General features: G+C 36.6%; 2 protein-coding genes across 3 annotated transcripts; one reads left to right on the top strand and one right to left on the bottom strand.

The window, feature by feature from the left end:
* Positions 1–279: 279 nt before the first annotated feature.
* Positions 280–16727, bottom strand: LOC123877064 (jupiter microtubule associated homolog 1-like). Its single transcript, XM_045923571.1, has 3 exons — positions 16641–16727; positions 1737–1920; positions 280–1356 (listed from the first exon to the last, which is right to left on the bottom strand). The coding sequence occupies exons 1-3, from the start codon at positions 16689–16691 to the stop codon at positions 1109–1111; spliced, it is 483 nt and encodes a 160-aa protein (XP_045779527.1). The 5' UTR covers positions 16692–16727; the 3' UTR covers positions 280–1108.
* Positions 16728–18700: 1973 nt separating this feature from the next.
* Positions 18701–26089, top strand: LOC123877059 (gamma-taxilin). Of its 2 annotated transcripts, XM_045923567.1 has the most exons (8): positions 18701–18883; positions 20180–20515; positions 21071–21268; positions 22534–22818; positions 23226–23399; positions 24108–24227; positions 24625–25468; positions 25565–26089. In XM_045923567.1, exons 1-8 carry the CDS (start codon positions 18815–18817, stop codon positions 25762–25764), a joined length of 2226 nt encoding a protein of 741 aa, XP_045779523.1. In that variant the 5' UTR covers positions 18701–18814; the 3' UTR covers positions 25765–26089. The 2 variants fall into 2 exon arrangements, with proteins under 2 accessions (XP_045779523.1, XP_045779522.1); XM_045923566.1 differs by having other exon boundaries at positions 24625–26089.
* The last annotated feature ends 1579 nt before the right edge of the window (positions 26090–27668 follow it).

Consider the following 27668-nt stretch of genomic DNA (forward strand, 5'->3'; position numbering starts at 1 on the left):
TATTGTCCATATTGTATTGTAAGTCATCCCTATTGTAAGTCGGGCTTGTGTACTAAATCCTTTATCTATGAGGCTCTTTCTATGACCTGCCCAAACAGCCATGTGCCATGTCGCAACTTCAGATTGGACCACTTGTTTTGCGCGATGTACATTACGCCCGTCTAGCCTGAGCCTTAGATATACTTACAGGAAAACTTTCTAAAACACTGTAGTCTTGATTTATAGATACATTTCCTAACTTAGCCTTTTTTGGCATTTTCAAAAGTCAAAACATCTTTGCCCTACAAACATTATTCTAAAACTTCATACAATAAATGCATGTCTGGGACTCATCGAAACAATTTCCATATTCAGAAACATTAAAACAAAACTTGATCTGATAACACGTAAAGAAATAACTACTCAATGTTGGAGCACACACTGTAAAGTGTCCAGTATACATTGGCCCAACGAACTCGGCGAAAACGTGTCACTTAGCCTACATATATGCTGGCAGACTTTTATGACTTTTGATCAGTTTTTGATTGAACTCGAAATAGGGGCAGTGTGGTCAAACTTTGACTGGATTGAAATAAAAAACAACAGGATTTGGGCTTGTTGCGAAAAGTGTCCGAAATAAATGCAGAGGATTATATTTTCACTTGAAACTACTTACTTCCAATGTAAATGTTATTAGGTAATAACAGTTACACAAAGTTTGCTAGGTTTATATGAGTTTGACAATATTTATTATGGGATAACAATGTTTTCCGAAACTCACCGATCTTATGGGTACAATGTGTACTGGAGCCATAACACTTCACGCGAATATCTTACATATTTATTTTTCCCTGATATTAATTTTCATCCAAAAACGCAATACGAAAACCCATCCCATCCAGAATTTGCAGTGTGTGCATAAAACCATTCTAATTTAAGATTTAATTTTACTCAAAACACATTATGTACCATGTTACATTAAAGTACCTACACAACATAAGAACTTAGAACAACTATATGTGTCAATAATAACTATAAATGTAAACATATTAATGTACCGAGCACCAAACGAAAACATACAAGACGCCAACAGATAGTCTGGTCCCGAAGAATATTTGATACTGCCATCTTACCAGAGTCCGGAAGAAAAGCCACCTGGGGGTACGCGGACGCGTTTGGGGGCGTCAGGCTTGAAGGATTCCGTAGGGGTTACAGCCTTGGGGTTATCAGGTTTTGCCTCTTTAGCTTCTACAGGGGCAGGAGGGGCTGAAGGGGTCACTTCAGGGGTCACAGGGCTAGGCTGAGGGTCACTGGCCTGGCCGTTTTGGCTCGGAGCGTCTGCGCCGTTCGTTGGCTTCGCCGGCTCGTCCCCTTGACCTGAAATTCGATACGTGGATACATGAGATACGTCATATTTGAAAGGATAATATTTTAGACGGAATTAGGGTAGAGTAGTGTCAAGTTTCAGGGGATAATCCGTAAAGGATAAACTGACTGGTTCATTGTACAGCGCAAACTGCTAATCTTGGTCTAAAACTATACGTAATATATTGTGTAAGTAAGCAACTGATGATGCAGCCTAAGATGGAGCGCACTTGCCTAGAAGTTGCCTGTTCACTCTTGACTTGAACTTACCCATATTAAAAGTGGGAGGAAAAACTGATGCCGGAAGGGCGTTCCATATCCAGCGGTTCGGATTAGAAACGAGGAAGCAAATCACTTCTTTCGTAGTTGAATAAAAGTGCAGCTCCACTAACCTTGAGCTGTGGTAGCAATACAAGCATTTGCGGGGCGACGCCCGCCAGTACGCGGGGGCTCCGGCTCACCACCAAAGATGTCAGTGTGTCCGCCGCCCGGGGGGCGCAGCACCCTGCTCGACAGGCGAGACCCATCGCCGATACCAACGTTGAAAGATGTGGAAGTCATTCTGTTACGGTTAATCTGGAAATGAAAATAAATACGAGCTTCATTACCCGACTGCCCAACAGAGTGTAAACAATGTTTTCAGGGTTCATGTATGTGAGTTTCTTTATTCCACCATAACTTCTAAACGCCTGAACAGATTTGGATGTATGGGGAATGTTAGAATCCTTACATCAACTCGAGTGACACTGGCTAGAACTTTTTTTGAAAGAAAAAAAAAATCTATATGATTTTAAAGTCACAGTTGACAAGTAGAGGTCATTGACTTTCCTATTCTCACTTTGATCGCTCTGTACGTGCCGTTCCACTTTTAAGGCGATTTTGGAATTTTTTAAATTAGGTACTGGGCTTCTTAATAGCTCAGATTTTCATTATACCTACCTAGTTTCCACAGAATAAAATGTTGCCTTTAATGAAGTGCCCTCATCACAGAAATTGTTGAGTAGAGCCAATTTTGTTACAATCCATGGTCTACTAAGCACCTTCAATGTAATTTGACTAAATACATTGTTTTAAAACCGCAAAACCACTCAGCCTTTCCCACACGCAAGTGTAATTATTGCAAATACAGACGGGTCATATTGATCCTTCCAATTAGCTCGGGGGAGGTTTGGTATAGGGTGACCATGAATATAATGAGAATAGTCTTGACAAACAAGGCGCAACTACAAAAACTGCTATACTTGGCAAACAATTTAAGCCCCGATGCTTGGGACGAGACCCGAGACGTTTTATTACAATTCAAATAACAACATGAAACTGGCATGGTGTTTGAACAGATCAATTCTCTGAGGAAAAATACACAAACCATTGAAACTAGACTATACTAGGTAAAAAAGGGATCCTAGAAATCAGCCATAAATAATCTTCTTAAAGTCATGTTTTCTTACGACCGTATTCACAAACGTTAGTATAAGGTCTCACAGTGCGCTCGAACGCATAGTGTAGGTTCCACCAATCAGATCATTGTAAATTGACGTGATACAGTCATCTGATTGGTGGAACGGACACTGTGCGTTCGACGGCACTGTGAGACCTAATAGTAACGTTTGTCAATACGGGTGTTAAAGTCTTATTCACTGTTAAAGACTTTCAGTCGATTATTTTCGAGAATTTTGTTCATCAGTAAATCAAAAAAGAAAGGAAGATCACTCCGAAGATGAGAAGATGACCTGAGAACCACAGCAGCGATGTTATAGAACAGAAAAACTCATGCCCATATACTATGAGAGAATGTGAGAAGATATTAAGAAGCAAAATAATCAAACATTACCAGTGTCGTACCTAGTTTTAAGTATGTAAATTATAACTTGTTAAATGATTGTAAGATTTTTAATAAACGCCAACAAAAAATTGTCAAGCGCGGAGTTGAAACGCACCTAGTTTGTGGCACGCATTGGTGTCCATAATATGAGCTTTTCAGATAGAGCACAGCTTCGGTCGTCGGATGTTCTACGAAACTACAGTGTTTTTTTGTTTTTCAAACAAATTATCAACTTTTAAAGTAATCAAACCTCTAGTCACTGTATCATATTACCATTCTTTATACTGGTCATTGTGTCCTGACATATCCACAAAAATCCGTATGGTTGGTCACCCTAGTGGCACCTGTTCCTGGAATAGCATCGACAGGTGCAATGCACCGTGCACACGAACCCACAAAACTCGACATATGGATTGAAGTAATACGAATATGGGTTTTTTGCACCGCATTATTAAAACCCGGAAGGGTGTCAACCCTTCGTGTAAGCTAGGTATCAGTGACGTCGTATTGGTACTTTATTGGAAAAAGTAATTTCGTGAAGCATTGAGGGATGTAGTTTAACATCTATACTAGGGATGTTATGGATATATAATTTCGGATCCGGATATGGATATGGATATTGGTAAAAAATAATGTCGGTTTCGGTTACGGTTATGGATATTAAATTATTTCGGATTATCCGATAGTTTCGGTTACGGATATTAATTTTTTAAGGAACTGTAAAATGTGAACTGATGAAGGTGTCGCATTCCAGCGGAGTGCACAGTTAATTCGTACGAGTGTAGTATTTAGTTAGACTCCGCCCTATCCGAAACTATCCAAAACTTTTATTACGGATTCAGTTACAGTTACGGATATTTTTTTATTTCGGATATCCGATAGTTTCGGTTACGGATATGGATATCCATAACAACACTAATCTATACTTAGGTATTTACTTGTGGGTAATGGCAAAATCAATAAGCCCAAAAGTTCTTTGATCTCGAACGAATTTGTATGAGTTTCTTTGGATAAATAATTTGTAAGGATATTTTTAGCTAGCCACCTCCCGTGATTTTGCTCGGATAAAACACGAATCTTCTTTATCTCCTATTCCGTCAGGATTTCGAAAAATCCTAGTTTATTCCTTGTATACATTATAAAGGGAACTCTCTGTGCTTTCACCTTCCTAGTTCCAAGTATGTTTAGTACTGTTATTTTGTACTCCAAAAGGGGCTGGGGGTTGATGAGTCAGTCAGTCAGTCAGGACGTTTTATATACTTAGATATTTTTATTCTTATGTAGGTAGCTTTCTTATCTAAGAACATATATATGGTTAAAAGTACAGGTTTTACGCACGCTCAAAAATAATAATTTATCGATATTATTACGTTACACGGAAAGTTTATTATAAAACAAGTATAATAAACGCTTTTTACAGCGTACTTAACTCTAAGAATGTTCCCGAAGGAGCGGCCATTAAGATCAAGAGGAGATAAAAATAAAATCAAGTGCCACGATCGTCTTACAATTAAGCCGCTACATTTTTAGGGTTCCGTACATGAAGGGTGTGAAACGGAATCCTATTTACTAACCTACAATCACTGTCTGTCTATCTGTCCATTCATCTGTCACAGGGATTTAGCTTCAGATGGTTAAATAAAATTCACACAATATATTATGGTGCTATGGCCTATCAAAGAGTTTTATTTTTTATTGAAAATATTACAATAAAACTTAAAGCTAGCCTTATCTAATTACTATACAAATATATAGAGTTTTAATATTTTCTTTATAACTGTTACTATCAGCTTTGTAGACAGACTCAACATCTTTTTTTTTTTTTTCTTTAAATCTGGCTTTACTCTGATTAGCCAATGTCAAGTTTGTGATATTTTCAAGTTATTGAATTTATACAAGTATGGAATCCGTCTGCGCCGGCGCCCGCCGACATACGCGCGGCGCCCCTTTGGAGCGCTTCCCAGTCAGTTCCACCACCAAAAAACACCAAATAACACAAAAACCAGCCACTCTTAGCAAAAAAAACACTCCAAACAAGCACAGCACGCGCGCCAGCAAACGCCATCACAGACGAAGTCGACTCAACATCTAGATTTTAAATAAAATCCGTCAAGTGTAAGTCGGACTAGCACACGAAGGGTTCCGCACCATCGTACTAGAAATAACACTTAAGTTTTTTTTAATGTTCATGGCGACCATTTTGAATTTTTTATTATTTGTTGTTCAATAGAAATTATCTGTGAAAATTTTAACTCTTTATCTATTTACGGTTCACGAGATACAGCCCGGTGACAAGACTGACGGACAGCGAAGTCTTAGTAATAGGGTTCCGTTGGCGCTCTTCGGGTACGGAACTCTAAAAAGTGAAAGAATCCATAGCGAAAAGGCAGCCTTAATTTTCTTGGCACAGCAGGATGTAGGGTAGAATGGATACTGGTACTTAATAACTGTTCCAAGATATACCTACCTACATCAGTACATTCATTGAGAAAAGTGAAAGAAGTAATTATTCTTACATCAAGCAATACATATACCTATATAAATATGATATTATATGTGTTATTGATAAACAAGTAACATGATGTAGGCCATTATTTATCATTTATCACATACCGACAGACATATTATAGAGAAAGCAGCGATAAAACGAGATAACCATGAGGAAAAGGGACGGAAGTTGTCATCAATCTTTTCTATAATGATTTGATTGATAATATTATGCCAATGACTTATTGATAGTTAGGTACTTTAAACAGCATTATTTTAAATCAAATCTTCTTTAAGAAAAATTTTACTATTTTGAAATCCATACTTCCATACTATATACTATAATATTATAAATGCGATAGTGTGTCTGTCTGTCTGTCTGTCTGCTAGGTTTTCACGACCCAACTGTTTAACCGATTTTCATATTTGGTACGGAGTTAGCTTACATCCCGGGGAAGGACTCAGAGTTCCCACGGGACTTTTAAATGCCTTTCGTTTAACCGATTTATACGCAAGGTACAAAGGTAGCTTACGTCCCGGAAATTGACATAGGCAACTTTTTGTCCCGGAAAAGCAAATTGCTCCCACGCGATTTATAAAAACTTTGATCCACGCAGACGATGTAGCGGGCATCATCTAGATTCTTCTAGTCCATACTAATATTATAAATGCGACAGTGCGTCTGTCTGTCTGTCTGTCTGCTACGTTTTCACGGCCCAACCGCTGAACCGATTTTAGTTAAAGGTACAGACTTGGGGTACATCCCGGGGAAGGACATAGGCTACTTTTTATCTCGGAAAATCAAAGAGTTCCTACAGGATTTAAAAAACCCGAAAGCCACGCGGGCGAAGCCGCGGGCATCCTCTAGTGCTTAATAAAGTTTAATAAAACATATTAATTTTTTTTTAATGATGTGCGTGTGAATTAGAAGAGATTTTTTACCACACAAAAATAAATAAACTATTAAATTATAATTTTAACATTGACTGACTTGCCTCGATTTCTCTCGGGAGAATTTTGAAATCTTTTCTTTGTTATAGAGAAAACCGCAAGTTTCTAGGTCCAGCGTTCGAGCTGTGCAATGATAATATGTCAGCCAGTCAGTTACCTTATATCATATGTCATAATATGATGACTCATATCAGAGTGAGTTAGTGAGTTAGAGTGAGAGAACTCTTGGGTTAATCCTGAATCGATGATGTGTCAAATATTAGGCTCAAATAGCTAGGCTAGGTTAGGAAATCAAAGAAAAATAAGGTTACTTTAGGGCTACATGCATCAAATGTACTAACATTTTCAAGTCAAAGAAGGATTAGGAAGCTGAAGTGGCAATGGACAGGTCGTCTATCGCAGAACCGACGGCCAATGGGGCAGACGTGTGTGAGTGTGGAGTGGAGACCGCGTGCCGGTAAGCGCAGTGTGGGACGACCTCCAGCCCACTGGAGAATGACCTGAAGAAGGTGGCGGGGAGCGGGTGGATGAGGAAGGTGGAGGACCGTGTTTGGTAGCCCGCTCTTGGAAAGGCCTATGTCCAGCAGTGGACACATACAGGCTGGTGGAATTGGATGGAAAAAAGTGACGTCGAAGAAAGATGTCTTGTTAGAAGTTCCCTAACTATCGTGAACTACTCATATCCATACACTACCACACTAGCTTTGTACTATAGTACGTAAGTAGATATCTTCGCTAATGCCGTCTGAAGCGTCCCAAACAAAAGGTGTTCCAAAAAAAGTCGTAACAAAAAATGCTGAGCAGTTGTGGCCGGGTGTGGCAGATGTTAATTCTCGTCTGTAGTGTGCTTAGTACAAGATTTTGCATTCAATAACGTTGGTAGAGTTGGTATGGTGTCTATGTGTGATAAGCAGCAAGTTCAGAAAACAAAGGCTAAAACCCAGAGCCATAAAGCCAGTTAAAAAAGTATATTGCCGTAGTATCTAACTAATTAATTAGAGGGTCTTCCAAATTTCGTAAAATCCATGTCCACTGTTAGTTTTAAGTTTGCTTGCCATTTCAAATTATTGATTTAACTAAAAAAGTACGTCAAATTACGGTAAATGTTTATGACATCACATGTATGTATTTTATACAAGCTCCCTTTACGTGAGCGTTTTGACGTTTGATACAAAGTTACTGATTAAACTCGCCTTCCTACCGGTGTACGAGCATTCGAACACTTCAGAGTTAAACTAAAATGGACTTTAACTGTCTTGTTTTGAGCTTTATCTTTTTAATTTAACTAATTATCTCTAACAATTGTTTTTTTTAAAAAAGCGGAAACATTTCGACATTGAAATCGGTGTTACTGAATTTTTGACTCTGAATCAAGGACATTTAAGTTCATTTTAAATTGACGTTATCGTGTTTCGACTCTCAAATTCTATCAACGTTGGTGTGAGATATAAAATCTCGTACTAAGCAAACAGCACAGATGGGTATAACTGTAGTTGTATTGACGCGATGATCAGCCGATCTCTACGCTATGCCGCGTTAAGATGGCGTGCCGTTATCTCTTTATTCATTAAAAGATTCGTTGGATTATTATTTTTAATCTGTTAAATCCATTTATACGGATGGTTCAATCATTATTTTGGGTCGTCTGCAAAAAATTAATGAGGCTTGTAGCACTTCGAATTTAATTTGGACCAACTTTTGAATCAAAGGAAAATAAAAACCATTTTTGTCCAATTTCAAGACATTAATTTTGTCTGAGCAATTTTATAGGTAGATCTCAGCGGTAGAGCAATGCGATTTTTAGGGTTCCGTACCTCAAAAAGAAAAACGGAACCCTTATAGGATCACTTCGTTGTCTGTCTGTCTGTCTGTCCGTATAGAATACATACTTCCTGTTGATCTAGAATCATGGTAGGTAGGTCTTATAGCACAAGTAAAGGAAAAAATCTGGAAACCGGGAATTTGTGTTTACATCACAAAAAAAAAATGAAAATGTGTTCATGAAAAAATAATTAATTTTTTCAATTTTCAAAGTAAGATAACTATAGCAAGTGGGATATCATATGAAAGGGCTTTACCTGTACATTCTAAAACAGATTTTTATTTATTTTTATGCATACTTAATAGTTTTTGATTTAGGCTGGTCCTGTGATTTGTTGTACATCAGTATACGTATTACGTACATAATAGTTACATCCTGTATGTACACTTTTTGGTCTTCTAAGAACTATTAAAGTGGTCTGTAATCTATTGTATGTAGATCGTCACAGAACGCCGGTTTCATGGTCCAATTGAGGATATCATAGACCACGGCTCTTATCACAGTTTATGTATAATGCCCGCTCTTCACTCGCGCACGGCGAACGGGCGGATGTGACCAGAATGAAGGATGCTGAATAAAAGAGAGAAATAAACAAAAACTGGCCAAGTGCGAGTCGGGCCTCGTTCTTTTAGGGTTCCGTACGTAATTATGAACATCATATTTATGGTGTATGAAATATTTCTTTTCCAAACTAGGACATCGCAGACTGTGAAAGAGAAAACCCAAAAAATGATTGTTTTGCTCATAGCTCACAAACTATTATAATATAATTAAATATTTGGTTTTGAGTCAACGTTCTACACCAAATACCAAAATTTCAGGTTTGTAACTCATTTAGTCTACGTGTGACACACGGACAGACACACGGACAGACAGACGGACAGACAGCAGAGGACATTAATAGAGCCCCGTTTTACCCTTTGGGTACGGACCCCTAAAAATGAACCGCCTTAAGGTGTATGCACCCTACGTATTCGATAAGATTTATCCTGCAAAAAACGTGCGGTGTATTGCCGTGTGAACGCAGTCTTATCGCGCGCGAGTGTAGAGCGAGCATAACAAACAGCTTTTACTCATTATAGCCGTGTAATAAAAACATTATTGTTCAGCAAATGGGTTGACTCATGCCTTATCGAAGCAAAACATTTCTCCGTACTATGAGTAATAGATACAATTTTTGGTTGATTAATTTATATTCCTGGGCCTGGACTGTAACTTTTTGAACAAACATAATACGTTTTAATGATAATTAAAAAAGGCTAATTAAAAATCAGCGACCGCCCGCAGTTTCGCTTGGCGAAAATATTCTCTTAAAATATAGCTAGCTATAATATAGCAGGACTTCAATTGCTTTTATACATGGCATAATATTGTATATCAAATCTTTGAAAAAAGCAACCGCCGAGTTTCTTGCTGGTTCTTCTCGGTACGAAAGGCATTCCGAACCAGTGGTAGATGCTTTTGACAATCCAAAAGAACTTGTAAAAGTCTAATTGAATAAAAATATTTTTTTTGAATATGAACTATGAGTAATAGATACAATTTTTGGTTGATTAATTTATATTCCTGGGCCTGGACTGTAACTTTTTGAACAAACATAATACGTTTTAATGATAATTAAAAAAGGCTAATTAAAAATCAGCGACCGCCCGCAGTTTCGCTTGGCGAAAATATTCTCTTAAAATATAGCTAGCTATAATATAGCAGGACTTCAATTGCTTTTATACATGGCATAATATTGTATATCAAATCTTTGAAAAAAGCAACCGCCGAGTTTCTTGCTGGTTCTTCTCGGTACGAAAGGCATTCCGAACCAGTGGTAGATGCTTTTGACAATCCAAAAGAACTTGTAAAAGTCTAATTGAATAAAAATATTTTTTTTGAATATAGCTATCTCCTAAAATACGTCTAGCTCTCTCAACGAGCGATGGAGCTAGAGCTGTGCTTAGATCAATGACTTCTATGATAGAAGTCATTGGCTTAGATAGAGCTATGCTTGGAGTTACTCTAGTGATCAAATCAGAAATGAGCATATCCATAGGAGAACCACAGTAACCGATGAGCTCAATGGGTTGCGAAAGTGGCAATGGACAGGACACATAGTTTGAAAAACCGAAAGACGTTGGGGTCCCAAGGTGTTGGAATGGCAACCTCGCACGGGAAAGAGCAGCGTTGGAAGACCCTCCACTAGGTGGACGGACGACATCAGTTGAGTCGAAGGAGCCGCTGGATGGCGGCGTCGCATCGCAAGACCGTGGCGTGTGGAAGTAGTACAAGAAACCTATGTCCAGCAGTGGACTATTGGTTGACGATGATGTCAGCAAAAGTCTCGTGTTTGTCGTAGTATGCCTGACTAGGTTGCCTGGTAGAGATTGCTCCAAGCAATAAGGCCGCCTTTGCACACAATTGTTTTTTTCTGTTTTCTTCTTACTGTGTTGTTATCCTTATATGTGTTTTTTGTGTGCAATAAAGAGTTTCTATCTATCTATCTATCTATCTATCTAGTTTCGATCCCATCCAGGGTCCTCTGCTCGCGACGCGGCGCCCAGACGACTAGACTATTCAACGCAGTATACCGTGACTTATTGACAGACATTTGATCATTCTTTATTTTTAACCCCCGACCCAAAACGAGGGGTGTTATAAGCTTGACGTGTGTATCTGTGTATCTTTCTGTGGCATCGTAGCTCCTAAACGAATGAACCGATTTTAATTTAGTTTTTTTGTTTGAAAGGTGGCTTGATCGAGTGTTCTTAGCTATAATCCAAGAAAATCGGTTCAGCCGTTTGAAAGTTATCATCTCACCTTCACTTGTCGAGGGTGTTACAAATTTTTAATTTACACTTGTAATTGTTTTTGTTACCTATGTTGTAGATAGGTAGTTGTGATGAATTTAAATCCACGAAGGCGAAGTCGCAAAAAAAGCAAGTATCGTACGAAAAAAGTGCATTTCTCTCAGTTTACTGGACCATAGAAATTCTATTGTTTTGCTGACCGAAACGGCTGGCAAAAGTCGGCGCTCTGACGTCACTACAATACGCATACCATTTCTATAAAATCGGTTGGACGAATGAAACTATAGGGTTGTCGCATGACATAATAATAAATAATTAAATATTAAAGTAATTATATGTAGCGTTTGGTACCAAAATTCAGCAGTCCACTACGCATGCGCGTGCCGCGCTAGGCGATGTTGAATCATTGACGATAGCCTCAGACGAAAGCATACGTCATACATAAACGACCAATGGCGACGCGCGGATTTGTCATGGCTCCATATGAATAGAACCTAGACTATAGTGCCTTGAAAGAGCCGGAACTGTACTTTATGCAGAAAGTATTTTAAAGCATTATTTTTCATTATTTTGCTAAGAAAACATTGCTTCAATGTATTTTTTTTTTACATTAAAGACGTACGTGACTTAAGACGTGACGATTCAAAAGAACTTGTAAAAGTCTAATTGAATAAAAATATTTTGAGTTTTGAATTTTGAAAGTATGTCAATAAGTGATCATTTTGAATTCAATTTATTTTTGAATTTAGTTAAATAAACAAGATTTTAAGATATGAGCGTAGATAAAAGTATGTGATGAATTCTCAATGATCATCCTGCGACAACCCTATCCGTCTATCGATCCAGCGGAAACGCTCACCTACATGGCGATTGGAATGATATTAAAACAATCAGTCGCATGTACAGAGTATCTTTATTCAACAAGGGCGTCGTACGACGTATGCACTGTACCTTATAGAGAAACAGGAATGATTGGTATAAATCAATTTAGCAAATCGAATCATTTTAATGTTTATTCATGTATTATAATTTATAACCCCTTTGCAACGCCATATCTGTATTGTTAGTGACTCTACAAGTTGTAACCAGAACGCCAGGAAAAACTTAGGGTTATTATTATACTATCTAAACACTATCCAATGCCAATAACCATTTATCTTGTACTTTTAGTATTTAGTATTTTTCAAACCCGCAATGCATAGCGTGCAAAACTCGGGTCAATGCCCCACCTACGACGCGGCATTGACTTCGAGTGGCCTATTTACGTTACTTTACAAAAAATATTTTAGTAACACTACGTGTGAACTATGATTACTGTTATTTTCAAACAAACTTTTGAGAATTTCGGCAATGAAAGTATATGAATTTGTTAGTGATTCTCTTAAATTGTTATAGTTTTAGATTTAATAATAGTTTGATTTTAATTTTTGTAACAATGGGGCTGACATATTATAAGCCACCTAAAAATATCAGATCAAAAAGTCTTTGTATATTAGGTAGGGTAGTAGAGTAGGTACATGTCTTACTTACAGTAAAATATAATTTGTACTACTTAATTATCTCAAATGTTCTCAAAGGTATGTGAAGTCTACTAATGCACACTTGGCCAGTGTGGTAGACTACGGCCAAAACCCTTCTCATTCTGAGAGAAGACCCATGCTCTGTATTGAGCCAACCATGGGTAGACTATGATGATGATATTTAATATAATTTCCCAAAAAAAAAAGGTAAATGTAAGCTTTTTAATAAAATTTTACAAGTGGTGGCAACCCTATAACAGACAGACTTTTGACCTCTGCGTTTCAGATAGATTAGGCAGAAAAAATATAGACTCAGTCACAAGCCAGCTAATCTGCGGCTTAGCAACTTTAATTAGATTTATTTTTAGCTTAAATATCAATATACACCACTGCCCTCATAATATTATAATTAACTAGGTAGGTACTTTGCTGTTTTTTCCTGTCCACTTTATAGGTATTTCGTCAATACTAATAGCATTGCATTGTTTATTGAGAGGCCAGAACCAAACCAAAAATGTGAGAAGAATAGATTTTTATTATAAAATATAGAAGTACACCTTCTATCTACTCATTGAGAAAGAAATGGTAATAATGCAATGTTAGCTACCACAGGATCAAAAATCAAATTATTTATAGCATTCCTCAACCTCACACAAAAGTCTGTAAATAATGTTCTGCTAAGATAATAAAGATTTATTTATTATTATTTATTTGATTCCAAATAAAAAGTAATAGTAGTAGAAAGCTTTATTGCACGGTAAGTACATGTTTAAAGATAAAAACAAAAACGAAAATTGTGCTAGGGTGCATAGGCGGCCTTATCACTAAAGTAATCTTCTAAAGACAATCCAAAAGCCACAAAATATTGCATATAATACACATATGCATATAATATAAACCACGCCCGAAATATCATACCTACTACAAGTATATAAATAGTTCCTACCATACCAAGTTATATTGGCTAACATACACTCAATAACATAGTACAGTAAGCTATCAAATTACGATTGAGTGAGGAAACACGGTAGAATGGCGATTATCTTAACCAATATGGTTATGTGAAGGTAACTAGACATTGAGCAGACATAAACATTAGATTAAGTATATTCCTAATAGGTGTAATTTATTAGTTATAGCCAGTATAGCTTATAGGTAGATAGTAAATGGTTAATAGGGAAGAGATTGCCGTATCAATTTACTATTTTTAAATGAATCTACTCAGACCAATGATTCAATCTTAAATGGAAATCTCTAATTAGTAATTACATAGTATAAAAAGCAAAGTAACTATATGTCTAAGCTTATAAGTGGATTTCAATGCAGTTTTGATCATAATAAATCAATTAAAATTGATTTGATGTTACAAAAATAATTGTAGTAAAAAGTAATAGATATGTGGTTATAAGAAAAAGATAAGAAGTGGCCAAAGAAGCACTTACCTCTTAATTATACTATATTTAAAAAGTTATTTGTTTACTATCTATACTAATAAATAAAATTGGAGTGTCTGTCTGTAATTTCGAAATAATTACCTCATATTAAGCTCATATGGTTATTTGAACGATACCAACACTGAATCACACGTTTTTAAAATTTTTGTCTGTCTGTCTGTCTGTCTGTCTGTTTGAAAAGGCTAATCTTCGGAACGGCTGAACCGATTTTGACGGGATTTTCACTGACAAGTAGAGGATTGACCAGGGTGTAACATAGGCTACTTTTTTAACCGACTTTCAAAAAGGGAGTTGTGTTTTTCTCCCAATGTACACCGAAATCTCCGAGATTTCTGAACCGATTTGCGTCATTTCTTTTTTAATCGATAGAGGAACTTTGCGACATTGTTTCCTAAATTTGGAGTCCAACTCCTCAATCCTGATGCTGCAGGGGATCTGACCAATCCACGCGGGCGAAGCTGCGGGCATCAGCTAGTCCTTATATATAAAAGGAAAAGCTGACTGACTGACTGTTTAACTGACTGACTAACTGATCTATCAACGCACAGCTAAATCTACTGGACGGATCAGGCTGTTTGGCATGCAGACGGCTATTGTGACTAGACATCCACTAAGATAGTATTTTTGAAGATTCAACCTCTAAGGGTGTAAAATAAGGGTTGGAAATTTGTGGAGTCCACGTGGACGAAGTTGCAGCAATAAGCTAGTACTTAATACATATGTACATGTTATGTATGTAATTGATGTGGCTTAATTTAAAATAATTTGACTGAAAATTGTATACTTGTAGGCCAGAGAGACATAACTCAAAATTTAATAAACCCACGACACAAAAACCTCTATAAGAAAACTAGAAAAGAGCTGATAACTTTCAAACGGCTGAACCGATTTTCTTCGATTATAGCTAAGAACACTTTCGATCTAGCCACCTTTCAAACAAACTAAATTAAATTCGGTTCATTTGTTTAGGAGCTAAGAAGCCACAGACAGATACACGGATACATAGCTCAACCTTATAACACCCTTCTTTTTGGGTCGGGGGTTAAAAATGGACAACTATAACATCTCCCTAAGTGTTTAAAGTAGGTACACCTAAAGTATGTAATTAGCAAGTATTAACTCTATTGATGATTTGATAAGTTCTATTTAGAAGCATCACACATAGTTTGAAATAGGTACCAATAGACGTTGGAGTCTCAATCAACTTTCCAAGTAAAAGCGCAACATTGGCAGACCACACACTAGGTGGTCCGACAACATCAAACAAGTTCCTAGAGTCACTGGATTCAGCTGGTGCAAGATCATGACTTGTGGAAGTCACTGCAAGAGAACTATGTCCAGCAGTGGACATCTATCAGCTAATGATGATAATGATGATTAAAAACCTTAAGCAGCAGGAGACTGAGTTTACAGGAAATTTTAGTCATTTTTATTTGTATCAATAGAATTTTATGATAATAGATAAGGTTCCAGTTACCTGGCTGCTATAAACTGACCTAAATAATGTCATGATAAGTAATTTTTTAGGAAGATTATATTTTTTGGTAAACAACTCATTTTGCACAAAGATATTCTTAGCCCATCTTATAATACAAGACAATGACAATGTTGTATTCTATTTATTACTGACTCACTCCAGCTTTGCATGGGTGGCCATAAAATTATGTAAGTAGCTAGTAGGTAACTACAAAGGAAAATTCTCTGAAAAATACTTGATCTTTTGTTGAAAAATTAGCTTAAATCTATTTAGATAGATAGCATTGAGCTTAGGGCTCTCATACATAATAGTATGCAGCATGCTGACTTTAAGTGATGCAGTGATACTGATTTTTTTACCATGTGACTAAAGTAAATTGTTGCTAAATTGGCTATCGGTTCCAAACACATTAAAGTAAATAAAAAGGTAAGTTTTAAATATTTAAAAAACATTAATAAGTCACTCTAATAATGAATTACGTAAAATGTAGGGCACATTTAATCACAAATTTTGGTTTTTAAGACCATTTTTCGTGCATTTTAACAATACATGACTAAACGAGGTCACCGAATGACTAAAAAGTCACGAAATACTATAACAAAGAGCTGAAAACCCACAATTATATTATGACGTTTATGACTAAGTAAATGCATAATGGACAACGGACGTTACACCGCCTAACGGTTTTTTGTAATAAAGCCAAAAGATAATCCACAATTTTGCGGTTTATGCGCAAATATGCAAAATCCGCCCATACAACGCTAGACAGAGCACAATGACCTTACAATCTTGAAAAATAACGGCTTACGATCCAACTCAACCCACCGGCTAATTTATCTCCCAATCTCAACACGACACAAAAAACTCAAAAAAATACACTGTGGAAACCAAAATACACGCCACTGGGCATACTATTATAGTTTTGTTAAGTTTATAAGTGGAATTTTTATAAAGACAGAATTACTCACCTCCAATTCCGATTCGTTTTCTTCTTTTTGTGAGAATGCTTTTGACTGCATGTTGAATGATGGAGGAAACGTTAGGAATGAAATGACGTTTCTATTCTAGTGTTACGAGAGTGTTACAGTAAATTCTACCAATGCGTTCACTTACGATTTTGGCTTTACCCTACTTTCTAAAGGAATAGTAGAAATTCACCCTAGTTAAATTTAATTGAAATTGTTAAGGGTAACAATTTCAAAATATCCCGATTGCAAGCATGCAAGTGCGCAAGTGTGCAATAAAACACGTTTAATGTTATATTTGACGATCTTTCGAAAAATTAAAAAAAATGACAAATTACCACTTGACTCTCAAGTAGTTAACAAGTAAAAAATGTCAAGCACTATCTGTTTATGGTTGCATGTGTTGTGTGTTTTCTTAACCTTAATATTTTTTGTTTTGTTTTTTTCTTACCTTTATGTTTCTTACAATATAGTTAAGCTGTTAATTCTAAGTTCTGTCGCACAACGGATCTAGGTATCTAAATTTGCATGCTGTAGCCACCTTTATATGGAATTATAATATACTAGCTGAAGCCTACGACTTCATATGCGTGGATGTAACTAGGTTTTTTAAAAATCCCGTGGATACTCTATAATTTTCCCGTATAAAAAGTAGTCTTATGTGCTAATTTCATTCTATAATCTATCTCCATTCTGAATTTCAGACAAATCCATTTAGTAATTTTTGAGTGAAGGAGTAACAAACGTGTGATGATTGACTTAGCAACTAAGACTTAAATAATGTATTTTTTTGTACAATAATTCTGCTGGTGGTTCAATATAGTAAAATAAAAAGTAAATAACATAATACATAACTTTTATTGGAGTCTAAGTGTAGATTTTATGTAAGTTTCACAGAACATCACGCACATCTAAATCATATAAAATGGAAAGCTGACTGACTGACTTTTTATTCTATAAAGTTCTTAAAAAAAATATTTTGGTAGAATGTTTTTTAAAAGGCAACATTAATTAATAATCTGCAAAAACCAGTTGCCGTTCTCCCAAGCGTTCTCCATTGTGTAGCTCTGGGTGTTTTTTTTATAAGAATTATTGTTTTAGTTTTACTTTAATATTTACAAAAATATATTGTATTATTATTTCAATATTAGATATAATCATGATATAATTTTACAAGAAATATTGCTCTATTATTTTAAAGCAATAAAATTTGTAAGATTACATTAATTTCCGAACGTAAAAGCTTAGTGTTGTCCAAACTTTTATGAACGCCATCGATATCGATGAGTTTTCTCAGTTTTTCATAAAAGAAAGAATATCGTATCAGATATTAAAAATGAATATACTTTAGGGCATCCCAGACGATCAAGCAGCTTGACATCAAGCATGTAGATTTCTGCTTGAGCCAAGCATTTTGACCGTTTACAAAGTTAGCCTGATGCTGGAGTCAAGCTTTTACTCATTGAGATTTTATATTATTGCTTGACACGATGTTCAGCCAGTGTTTCAAAAATGAGAAAGTGCCGTGTGCTGGCTCAAGCTGCTTGATAGGCGCATCAAGCTGCTTGATCCAGCAAAACAAAACTACGTGTTTGACGTCAAATCGCTTGGCTATGTCGGAAGCCCTCTCGAGTAGCATATTCTTTTCTTAATATTCTTCTAAAGTAATGTTGGTGTTATGCTGCTTCTTACAACTGAATGATAGCCACTCATCCTAGCACGTTTCACATTGGTTGGTTCTACAATGATGCTTCATTGAGTGACAATAAAATATTTTTTCGTAGAAAACCTTCAATGGATTAAAAATAAATGTCATATGAACACGGTGGCTATCATTCACTGTTAGACATTAAGTTAGTGAATCAGTAGGCAGGTCCTTAAAGTAACCTTTGATTAGATTCTATATAACGATCTAATCAAAGAAAATAACACTATTAATTATTTGAGGTCTTAGTTTGGAGTTGGACTACCATAGACGTAGGGTAGTAAAGTAGTTTGTCGACACTATCGAATTCCGTACTCGGCCGCCGACTGGTAAACTTATCGATAAAGTCGATGCGCATATGATTGGCACCACCCTATTTTTAGACAATAATTCATTTGACTTGACTATTATTTTTATCGTTCTATTTTAGTTTTGTTTGTCCAAAAAATATCGTAAGAAATAATTGTTTAAAATGGAAGCTACTGCTGAAGAAGTTCCCAAAGAAAGTTCGGAGAATGTTTTGCCAGAGAATAGTGTAGAAGTAAGTTGAATAATGGTATAAAACCGCCCGTTTTATAAATAGAATTAAAAATAATATCGGATGACGATTGACTCCGAACACTAGAAATTATAGAAAAATACAGTTTTCTAAGCATTTTAAATAAGATTTCTTTGTTTGCTTTCCTTCTGTGTACATCAAAGAACATACATTTCATTTATGTATAAAAGTTAAGTGAAAAATAGAGAAGATAACCTGTGGTTACCGCTGTTGGCGTCATGCCAATATCGAAATGTTTACGATATTTTTGTTCGAAAGCACGTTTGAAACGTTTTATTCTTTTAAGGTTAAAGATATCCTGATGCCAAGACAACAGGTTTTAACAATACATATCATAGTAAACTGGAAACATTAAATTAACACCTAGTAAAACTACCTACATATAGTCGCTGTTATTTCATATTATTCACATAAGTTAGAGTAATTTTCTAAATTATGATAGGTATTGTAATAAGTAAAACCATGCAAGAGTTAGCTTAGATACCATGGCAACCTTTATTAAGCCTATCACTATTGCTCCATAATAAAAAGTTCAATTATTTAAGCATATACAGTCTACAGTAAGAATATGATGCTTTGAACTGAAACTAAGGCACAGAATCCCTTATGCTACCTCTGGGACTTTGCTGTTAGTTCGGGAAGCAGATTCTTTTGAGAAGACCAACAAGAATCCAAAAATTACTCTTTTCAAAACATATTATCAAAGTACTTAACAATTTTCTACATTGTCTTGTGGGCAACTGAAATCTTAACCTGTTTTCATGCCATTCCACTTTGTCATTAAAGAATTCATGAATTAAAAAATGAAATTAAATTACTATATTTATTTTGCAAAATTGTGGGTATATGACAGATAGAGTTGTGTGCCCAGGTACAAACTCCCAATCTCTCGAAAAGAAGGCCAACATTCTAACCACTAGGGTATCACCCACCTAATTAACCCATCGCCGGCTGACCCACTCCATCCTTGAAAGACTTGACACACTTTTGAGAACATTATTGAGAAAGTCATGCAGGTTTCCTCACAATATTTTCCATCACTGTTAAAGCAAATGATATTCAATTGAACACATATAACTCTGAAAAATAGGCGGTGTGAGTCTGGGAATCAAACCCCCGAACCCTCCAAACCCCCAACTAGGTGGTGGACGTTTTAATTACTAGTTTATCAATACTTGTATTTGATAATGGCCTCAACTAAATAAGTGTGTGTTTTTTACACATTAAAATTGTTGTGTGTGTACAGTGACATTAAAGTTGTCATCTTTAATATTACAGGAAAAAACACCCACTCCACCACCTCAAGAACCTACAAAGAAGTCAAAAAAAGACGACCGCTCAAAGAAAGACGACAAAAATGTGGAGCAGTTCATGAAGTCACTAAACTCAGTTCCTACACTAGACGAGAAGTTGTCACTAGTGTGTAAGAAATATGTTCAAATGGGAGAGGACAATAAGAAACTGCACTTTTATATGAAGCAGTCGGATAAACGTTATGCATTGTTGGTTAAGGAGAAGGAACAGCTGCAGCATGAGTATAATAAAACTGTATTGGTTAAGTCAAAGCTTGAGAACCTTTGTAGAGAGCTGCAGAAACAGAATAAGGCTATCAAGGTATGTTTTTAGGGTTCCTTAACTCAAAAGCAAAAACTGAGCCCATATAGGATCACTTTGTTATCTTTTTGTTTGTCTATCTGTTTGTCCATCTGTCTGTTGTGTCTGTCAAGAAAACCTATAGGGGTTTCCCGTTGACATAGAACTTTCAAAGAAATCATCCAAAAAAATTGGATTGCTTGCATGTGTAGACTGTTGTTAGTAGGAGTCGTGGATTATTATCTAAATGTTATCAAATTATTAGTTGCTCACAAACTTTCAAAATGTAAACATGGCAAGTAAGAGAAAATCACTATAAATGATGAAAAATTTTTACTGATAAGGAAACAAATGTGTGTGAAAAGTACTTTCTTTATCACCAAGATGCCTCAATATCGCAAGATGTGAATAAAATAAGTAAAATAATACAGCAAAATTACTGGTGCAGCAAAAGACGCAATAGCGCAATAGCGTTCAAATAAGAATTCTCCTTTTAACAACAACAGTGTCTTTATATAGAGTTTAATTAAAGAAATAATATACGATTAAATTGACTTGTCTTCAAACCTGTAACAGGAAGAATCTCTCCTCAAAATTCGTGAAGAAGAAGAACGCCGCAAGGAAACCCAGGCAAAGTTCCAGAACACACTGTCGGAGATCACGGTCCTGCTGCAGCAGAACAACGAGAAGAATGCCAAGTTGCGTGACGACAACATCAGCATGACGGAGAAGTTCAAGAGTGTTGTGCAGCAGTACCAGTTGAGGGAACAACAGGTGATGATCAGACTAGCTATTAAATATTGTTTTTCTTGGAACTTTCATCATCATCATCATCATGATCCACCCATTTCCGCCCCACTACTGAGTACGAGTCTCCTCTCAGAATGAGAACGGATTGGCCGACTTCACACACCTTTGAGAACATGGAGAACTCTCAGGTATGCAGGTTTCCTTACGATGTTTCCTTCACTGTTAAAGCAAGTGATATTTAATTGCTTAAAACGCACATAACTGAAAAGTTAGTAAAGCGTGCGCGGGATCGAACCCCCGACCTCAGATTAGGAGGCGGACGTTCTAACCGCTAGGCTATCACAGCTTGGAACTTTATTTTTTTGATACTTTAATGAAGGTCATTTTAATCATTGACATTTTTATCCTAGCTTCAATAGTTTTTTTAGTCAGATACAAGTTAGCCCTTGATGGCAATCTCATCTGGTGGTAAGTATGATGCAGTCTAAGACCGAAGGGGGCTAATCTGGAAGGGGTATGGCAGTTTTCATTAAACCCATACTCCTTTGGTTTTTACACTGCATTGCACCGGAACGCTGAATCGCTTGGCGGCACGTCTTTGCCAGTAGTGTGGTAACTAGGCACGGCCAAAGCCTCCCACCAGATAAAAAGAAGTATTTGTGGAACTCACGTTAAACCACGGCTGGAGAGACATTTGAGAGAGAAAAGGAGTGAAGCTGCAGTTGACTTTTGAGGAGAAATGTCTACCCTTGAACCCTTTGTGCGTCTTTGACTCGCACCTGACATATTTATTACTAATGATGCCCGCAGCTTCGCCCGCGTGGATTGGTCAGATCCCCTGCAGCATCAGGATTGAGGAGTTGGACTCCAAATTTTTTATGAAACAATGTCGCAAAGTTCCTCGATCGATTAAAAAAGAAATGACGCAAATCGGTTCAGAAATCTCGGAGATTTCGGTGTACATAGGTCGAAAAACACAACTCCCTTTTTGAAAGTCGGTTAAAAAAGTAGCCTATGTTACTGGTCAATACTGGTTAGCCCTGGTCAATTCTCTACTTGTCTGTGAAAATCCCGTCAAAATCGGTTCAGCCGTTCCCAAGATTAGCCTTTTCAAACAGACAGACAGACAGACAGACAAAAATTTTAAAAACGTGTGATTCGGTTATAGTATCGTTCAAATAACCATATGACCATATGCGGTAGTTATTTCGAAATTACAGACAGACACTCCAATTTTATTTATTAGTATAGATTACTTTTATTCACAATTTTGTCTTATTTCCTTGCAGGTAGAGAAAATGGCGAAACAGATGACCTTAGAATCTCAGCTTTCTGATGCTAAACTCCAAAAAGCAGCCTTAGAGCACCAAGCAGAGAAAGAACGCCTCCTATCTGACTTGGAGACCTTGAAAATGAATCTCGCACAGTATAGAGCTAAGAATATGGAGTTGCAAGGCAATGAGTCCGGACTAAGGAGCCAGTTGGCGGTGTATACGGACAAGTATGATGAGTTCCAGAACGCTTTGGTGAAGAGTAACCAGGTGTTTGGCGGGTTTAAAGAACAGATGGAGAAGGTCAGTGGAGTTTTTGCATCTAGTAATAGAGAGTTTGTTGATCCGAAAATAAAAATAAATAAATAAATAAGAGTAGCATTCAAATTATTTTTTTCTCCCATTTGCTTGAAAATTGATTTATTATTTAAAAACAACCAAAACGTCACTCTGCACTTTAGGTACACAGAAATAACACGCCAATACAACAATTTTGATCTTTAAAACAAATTATTATATTTTGGATATTTTATATTAAAACATAAGCCTCAATCAAATACCAAATAGAAACCGGTACGCAAGTGCCAACAACAACTGTACAACGTTTCAATTCAGCAGAATGAACAATGCGCGAATGCAAAGAATATGTAGGTACAAATAAATAAATAAAAATACATATAATATATAATATTATTTTTGTCCCAATCCAGATGTCAAAGAAGATCCAGAAATTGGAAAAAGAGTCATTATCATGGAAGAAACGTTGGGAGACTTCACAAACAGCTTTACTGGACATGTGTGGAGAGAGACAGGCTAGTGAGGAGAGAGCCGCCGCGGCTGCCAGACATTTGCAGCAGATGCAGAGCCTCTGCAGGACCCTGCAGGTGAGACCACCCATAATACCCAACACTCAACTTTCACTCCCCCATCATTCTCTACCTTTCACCCTCAGCACCTAATTTTCACTCCTAGCACCAAACATTTAACACCAATATATATTTCACTAGCTGATGCCCGCGACTTCGTTCGCGTGGATGTAGGTTTTTTTAAGAATCCCGTGGGAACTCTTTGATTTTCCGGGATAAAAAGTAGCCTATGTGCTAATCCAGGATGTAATCTATCTACATTCTAAATTTCAGCCCAATCCGTCCAGTAGTTTTTGCGTGAAGGAGTAACAAACATACACACACACACACACACACACATACAAACTTTCGCCTTTATAATATTAGTGGGATATTAGTGGGATAGTGGGATTACACCAGTATATATTTCATCCCCAGATAGCAACTTTCACTTGTGACCGCAATTTTCATCTTCAATACCCATCTTCATTACACAAGACGATTTTACGTCGCATAAAATACAGAACACGGAAGAACCACACTTCAAACTATCACACTAATATTATATAGTTTGTGTGTGTGTATGTTTGTTAATCTTTCACCCAAAAACTACTGGACAGATTTGGCTGAAATTTAAAATGGAGATAGATTAACACATAGTTTACTTTTTATCCCGGAAAATCAACGAGTTCCCAAGGGATTTTATCCCATTAGCTAGCAAAATTAATATTGATTATTCTATTACAGGCGGAGCGTACAGTGCTTCTGAACTCTCTCAAAGAGCACAACATCGAGCGACCGCCGCTACCCACCCCGCCCCCTGCACCCGCGCCCACCGCAGCCCCCGCCCCCGCCAGCAACTCCAATGTAAGTACAAGAAATAACCCCCCATTTCTAACTATGCAGTACATCCAAGGCAAATTTCACAATAGCCATTGTCACCCTTAATAGCAACATTTACCTCCATCAGCAACTACTACTTTCAGCAACTTTCACTCCTGTAACTTTCACCCCAAGAAGAACTTCACCCCAATAAGAACTTCACACCTAATGGAAACTTTTATCTCTGAAAAGCAATTTTTCTAGACCTAGAATATTCCGGTCGTTTCCTTCCGTTGGGGGAAAAACCACATTATAATAAAATAGCAACGTAAATATCTCACCGCGACTTTCACCCAAAATATTTTTTTTCTTCCAAAACGAATGTTCACCCTCAAGTCTCAACAAAATATAAATGCTAATTCCGAGTTGTTTATTAAAACAGGTTGACGCAATGGCAGCAAACTGCGTACAATTAAGACAAAGCCTCGCACACTTACAGAGTCAATTGAATGTCCTAACCAATAAGAAGGAGGAATCTCCTAAGCCTGAAAAACAGAAGAAATCCAAATCCAAAAAGAACAAATCCGACAAAAAAATGATACAAGAAAAGGAAGCCGAAGCAACTGTAAAAGACAGCTCAGAGGAAAGTCAACCCAATGCTGATGAGAATAAAGAACAAACCGAAGTTATCAAAGAGGAAAAAATAGACAGCAAAACCATGGAATCCCTCATACAAGCTATCAGCATGGCAAATATAAATCTTTCTGATCTAGGTGACACCAATGAAATTGAGAATAATGACAAACAGAACGATGAAAATGAGAAAAATGACAAACTGAATCTTGATATCGAGAAAAATGATGTAACTGAGAAAACGGATGTGACAGAAGAATTAACAAAAGATTCTACAGAAATAAACGAGACAGTAATAAATACCTCAACAGATAAGGAGCTAAAACTAGAAACACTAAAAGATGAAAAACTAGTAACGGAATCACCAAAAGATATAATCGATGTTACATTAATAGATAATACAGTCGAAAAAGAAACGAAAGATAATGTAGAAACAGTTTGTAATGTTGACAAAAGCACAGAAGTTATAACAAAAAATGTCGAACTTATACTAGAAAATAATCTAGTTGATCAAATTGTGGACTCCAACACAAAAGTTGACGTAGTTAGCCCAGCTGTTGACATCAAGACAAAAGTTAACGCAGTTAATCCATTTCTTAACTTCATAACAAAAGTTGACACACTCAACTCAGTTCTTGACTCCAAAACAAAAGTTGATGTAGCTAGCCCAGCTCTTGACATCGAAACAAAAGTTGACGCAATTAATCCAATTCTTGACTCCATAACAAAGGTTGAATCACTCAACAAAGTTGACGCGGCTAGTCCAGTTCTTAACATCGAATCAAAAGTTGACGGCGTTAGTCAAATTGTTGATGTTAAATCAAAAGATCAACCTAACCCTTTATCAATTGAAAACAAAGTAAATGTAGAAGTATTAAACATTGACACAGGTATTATTTTAGATGGCGATAAAAAAGTTGACGAAAAACCAGTTAGTGCTGAAAATTAAACAATTGGTAATTTTTCACTTAATTTTTGATTGTAAATAAAATGACAAAATTTTTGATAAATTACTCGCCATATTTGCTCTTTGTATCAACTGTCATGTCAAAAAAATAGCTTTAACCCTCAAATTAAGGCCTAAAATCTTACTTTTAACATCACAGATGACATAGAGTAAATATGGAGAGTTTTTTTTTTCAAAATTTATACACTGTAGTTGATTTGAATGTCTAAAGCCGGCGCTATACTCTTGTGGCTAACAACAGAGCAAGCATCGGCAGACACCACAGATGACTTGCCTGCCAATCGGAATGCTCCAAACCACCCATTGTGCCAGATTCTTTTTTTCACGCACATACTTTAAACTGTGGAATTAACTCCCATCAACAACCACCAACTGAAAGGCCGGCAACGCATCGGCGGTACTTCTGGTGCTGCAAATGTTCATGGGCGGCGGTAATCACTTAACACCAAGTGACCTGCCTGCTTGTTTGCTCGCTATTTTAATAAAATAAAAAGCGTTGGCAAGCCCACACGCTTGCTGTTTGCTGTTTGTCACAAGTGTCTGGCGCATGCATGTTATTAAATCGTAACCTTATGGTTTATGGTACTTACAAAATACTAAAGCATACACAAATGATTGATTTTGTGTTGTGATTGCGCTCAAAGGCTAACTTGAATTCTAATAAAAGCCACTCTTTATCATTTCTATTCCAATTTCGAATTTGGAGGGTATTTTCACGCAAAACCATAGAGTTACGATTTAAAAAAGATAATAAACTGCCTAATAATTAATTAATAGTTAAGTGATCGATTCTTTTTACGTTATTTTATACTTAAATAATTAGTCAGGGACAAGTTTTTCGAAGTGCGTTTATATAAGGTTTGATTTTTTTTAATTTTGTAAACTATGGAGACAAACTTAAATAGTTCCATTTTTTATCCAAACATAAGTATGCCTTATTCAACAGCGACATCGGTAAATAATCTACCATAATAAAACGATTGTTGTAAAATCAAACCTTAGGTGTTTTTTTAGGATTATTATCATAATGACTGGACTAGTTTTTGTGTGGTGAAGTTTTGTTACGTTCAATTACAAAGTGCCTGATTATAAATGTCTAGTCAAAAATCATTTCAATCTGTGATTCCGTCGAACCGGTGTATTTTAACTTTTAACCATAAGTTTTAATTTACTGACTAATATTACGCTTAAAACTAATTAACGGGCTCTTTCTGTTACGTAATTCCATACAAATGACAAGGACAAATAGTTCAGTGGGCGTTAATCATTCTGAGTGACCAACCAATCACAAACGTGCCTATGTTTTCCGTACTACTCTGTGGTCTTATTAGTGGGAGAGGCCGCGTTCGATTCTCGGCAGGGGTTTGGAATTTTATAATATCTAGAAATTTCTGGTCTGCTCTGGTGGGAGGCTTCGGCCGTGGCTAGTTACCACCCTACCGGCAAAGCCGTGCTGCCAAGCGATTTAGCGTTCCGGTACGATGCCGTGTAGAAACCAAAGGAGTATAGGTTATGAAAACTGTCATACCCTTTCCAGGTTAGCCCGCTTCCATCTTAAATTGCATCATCACTTACCACCAGGTGAGATTGCGGTCAAGGGCTGACTTGTATTTGAATTTAAAAAAATGATTAGAAAAATCCACTTTGTTACACAATTTGTCACTCAAAATAGTTAACGCCCACTGATATTTTTGTCTTTGTCATTTGTATGGGATTACGTAAAAGAGAGAGCCCTATTTTAATTTCTCTACGTGGATAGAGTAAAGTTAAGAAAACATACAAACTTTTAATTTAAGACGCGTTTTTTTTTAATAATTTCTTATCTAAGCAATACACGCCATACGTCTTTTTTTAATTCCCACCAAGAACACCGGTTCGATTGAATA

The sequence above is a fragment of the Maniola jurtina genome, chromosome 22, assembly GCF_905333055.1.
Source record: "Maniola jurtina chromosome 22, ilManJurt1.1, whole genome shotgun sequence".
Lineage (NCBI taxonomy): Eukaryota > Metazoa > Arthropoda > Insecta > Lepidoptera > Nymphalidae > Maniola > Maniola jurtina.

Coding starts and splice junctions, on each gene's coding strand:
- LOC123877064 (XM_045923571.1), bottom strand. CDS start 16,691: ATGCAGTCAAAAGCATTCTCACAAAAAGAAGAAAACGAATCGGAATTG. Junction 1,921..16,640: donor AAAACGAATCGGAATTGGAG/GTGAGTAATTCT, acceptor TTTCATTTCCAG/ATTAACCGTAACAGAATGAC. Junction 1,357..1,736: donor TATTGCTACCACAGCTCAAG/GTTAGTGGAGCT, acceptor ATCGAATTTCAG/GTCAAGGGGACGAGCCGGCG.
- LOC123877059 (XM_045923566.1), top strand. CDS start 18,815: ATGGAAGCTACTGCTGAAGAAGTTCCCAAAGAAAGTTCGGAGAATGTT. Junction 18,884..20,179: donor TGCCAGAGAATAGTGTAGAA/GTAAGTTGAATA, acceptor TTAATATTACAG/GAAAAAACACCCACTCCACC. Junction 23,400..24,107: donor GCCTCTGCAGGACCCTGCAG/GTGAGACCACCC, acceptor ATTCTATTACAG/GCGGAGCGTACAGTGCTTCT.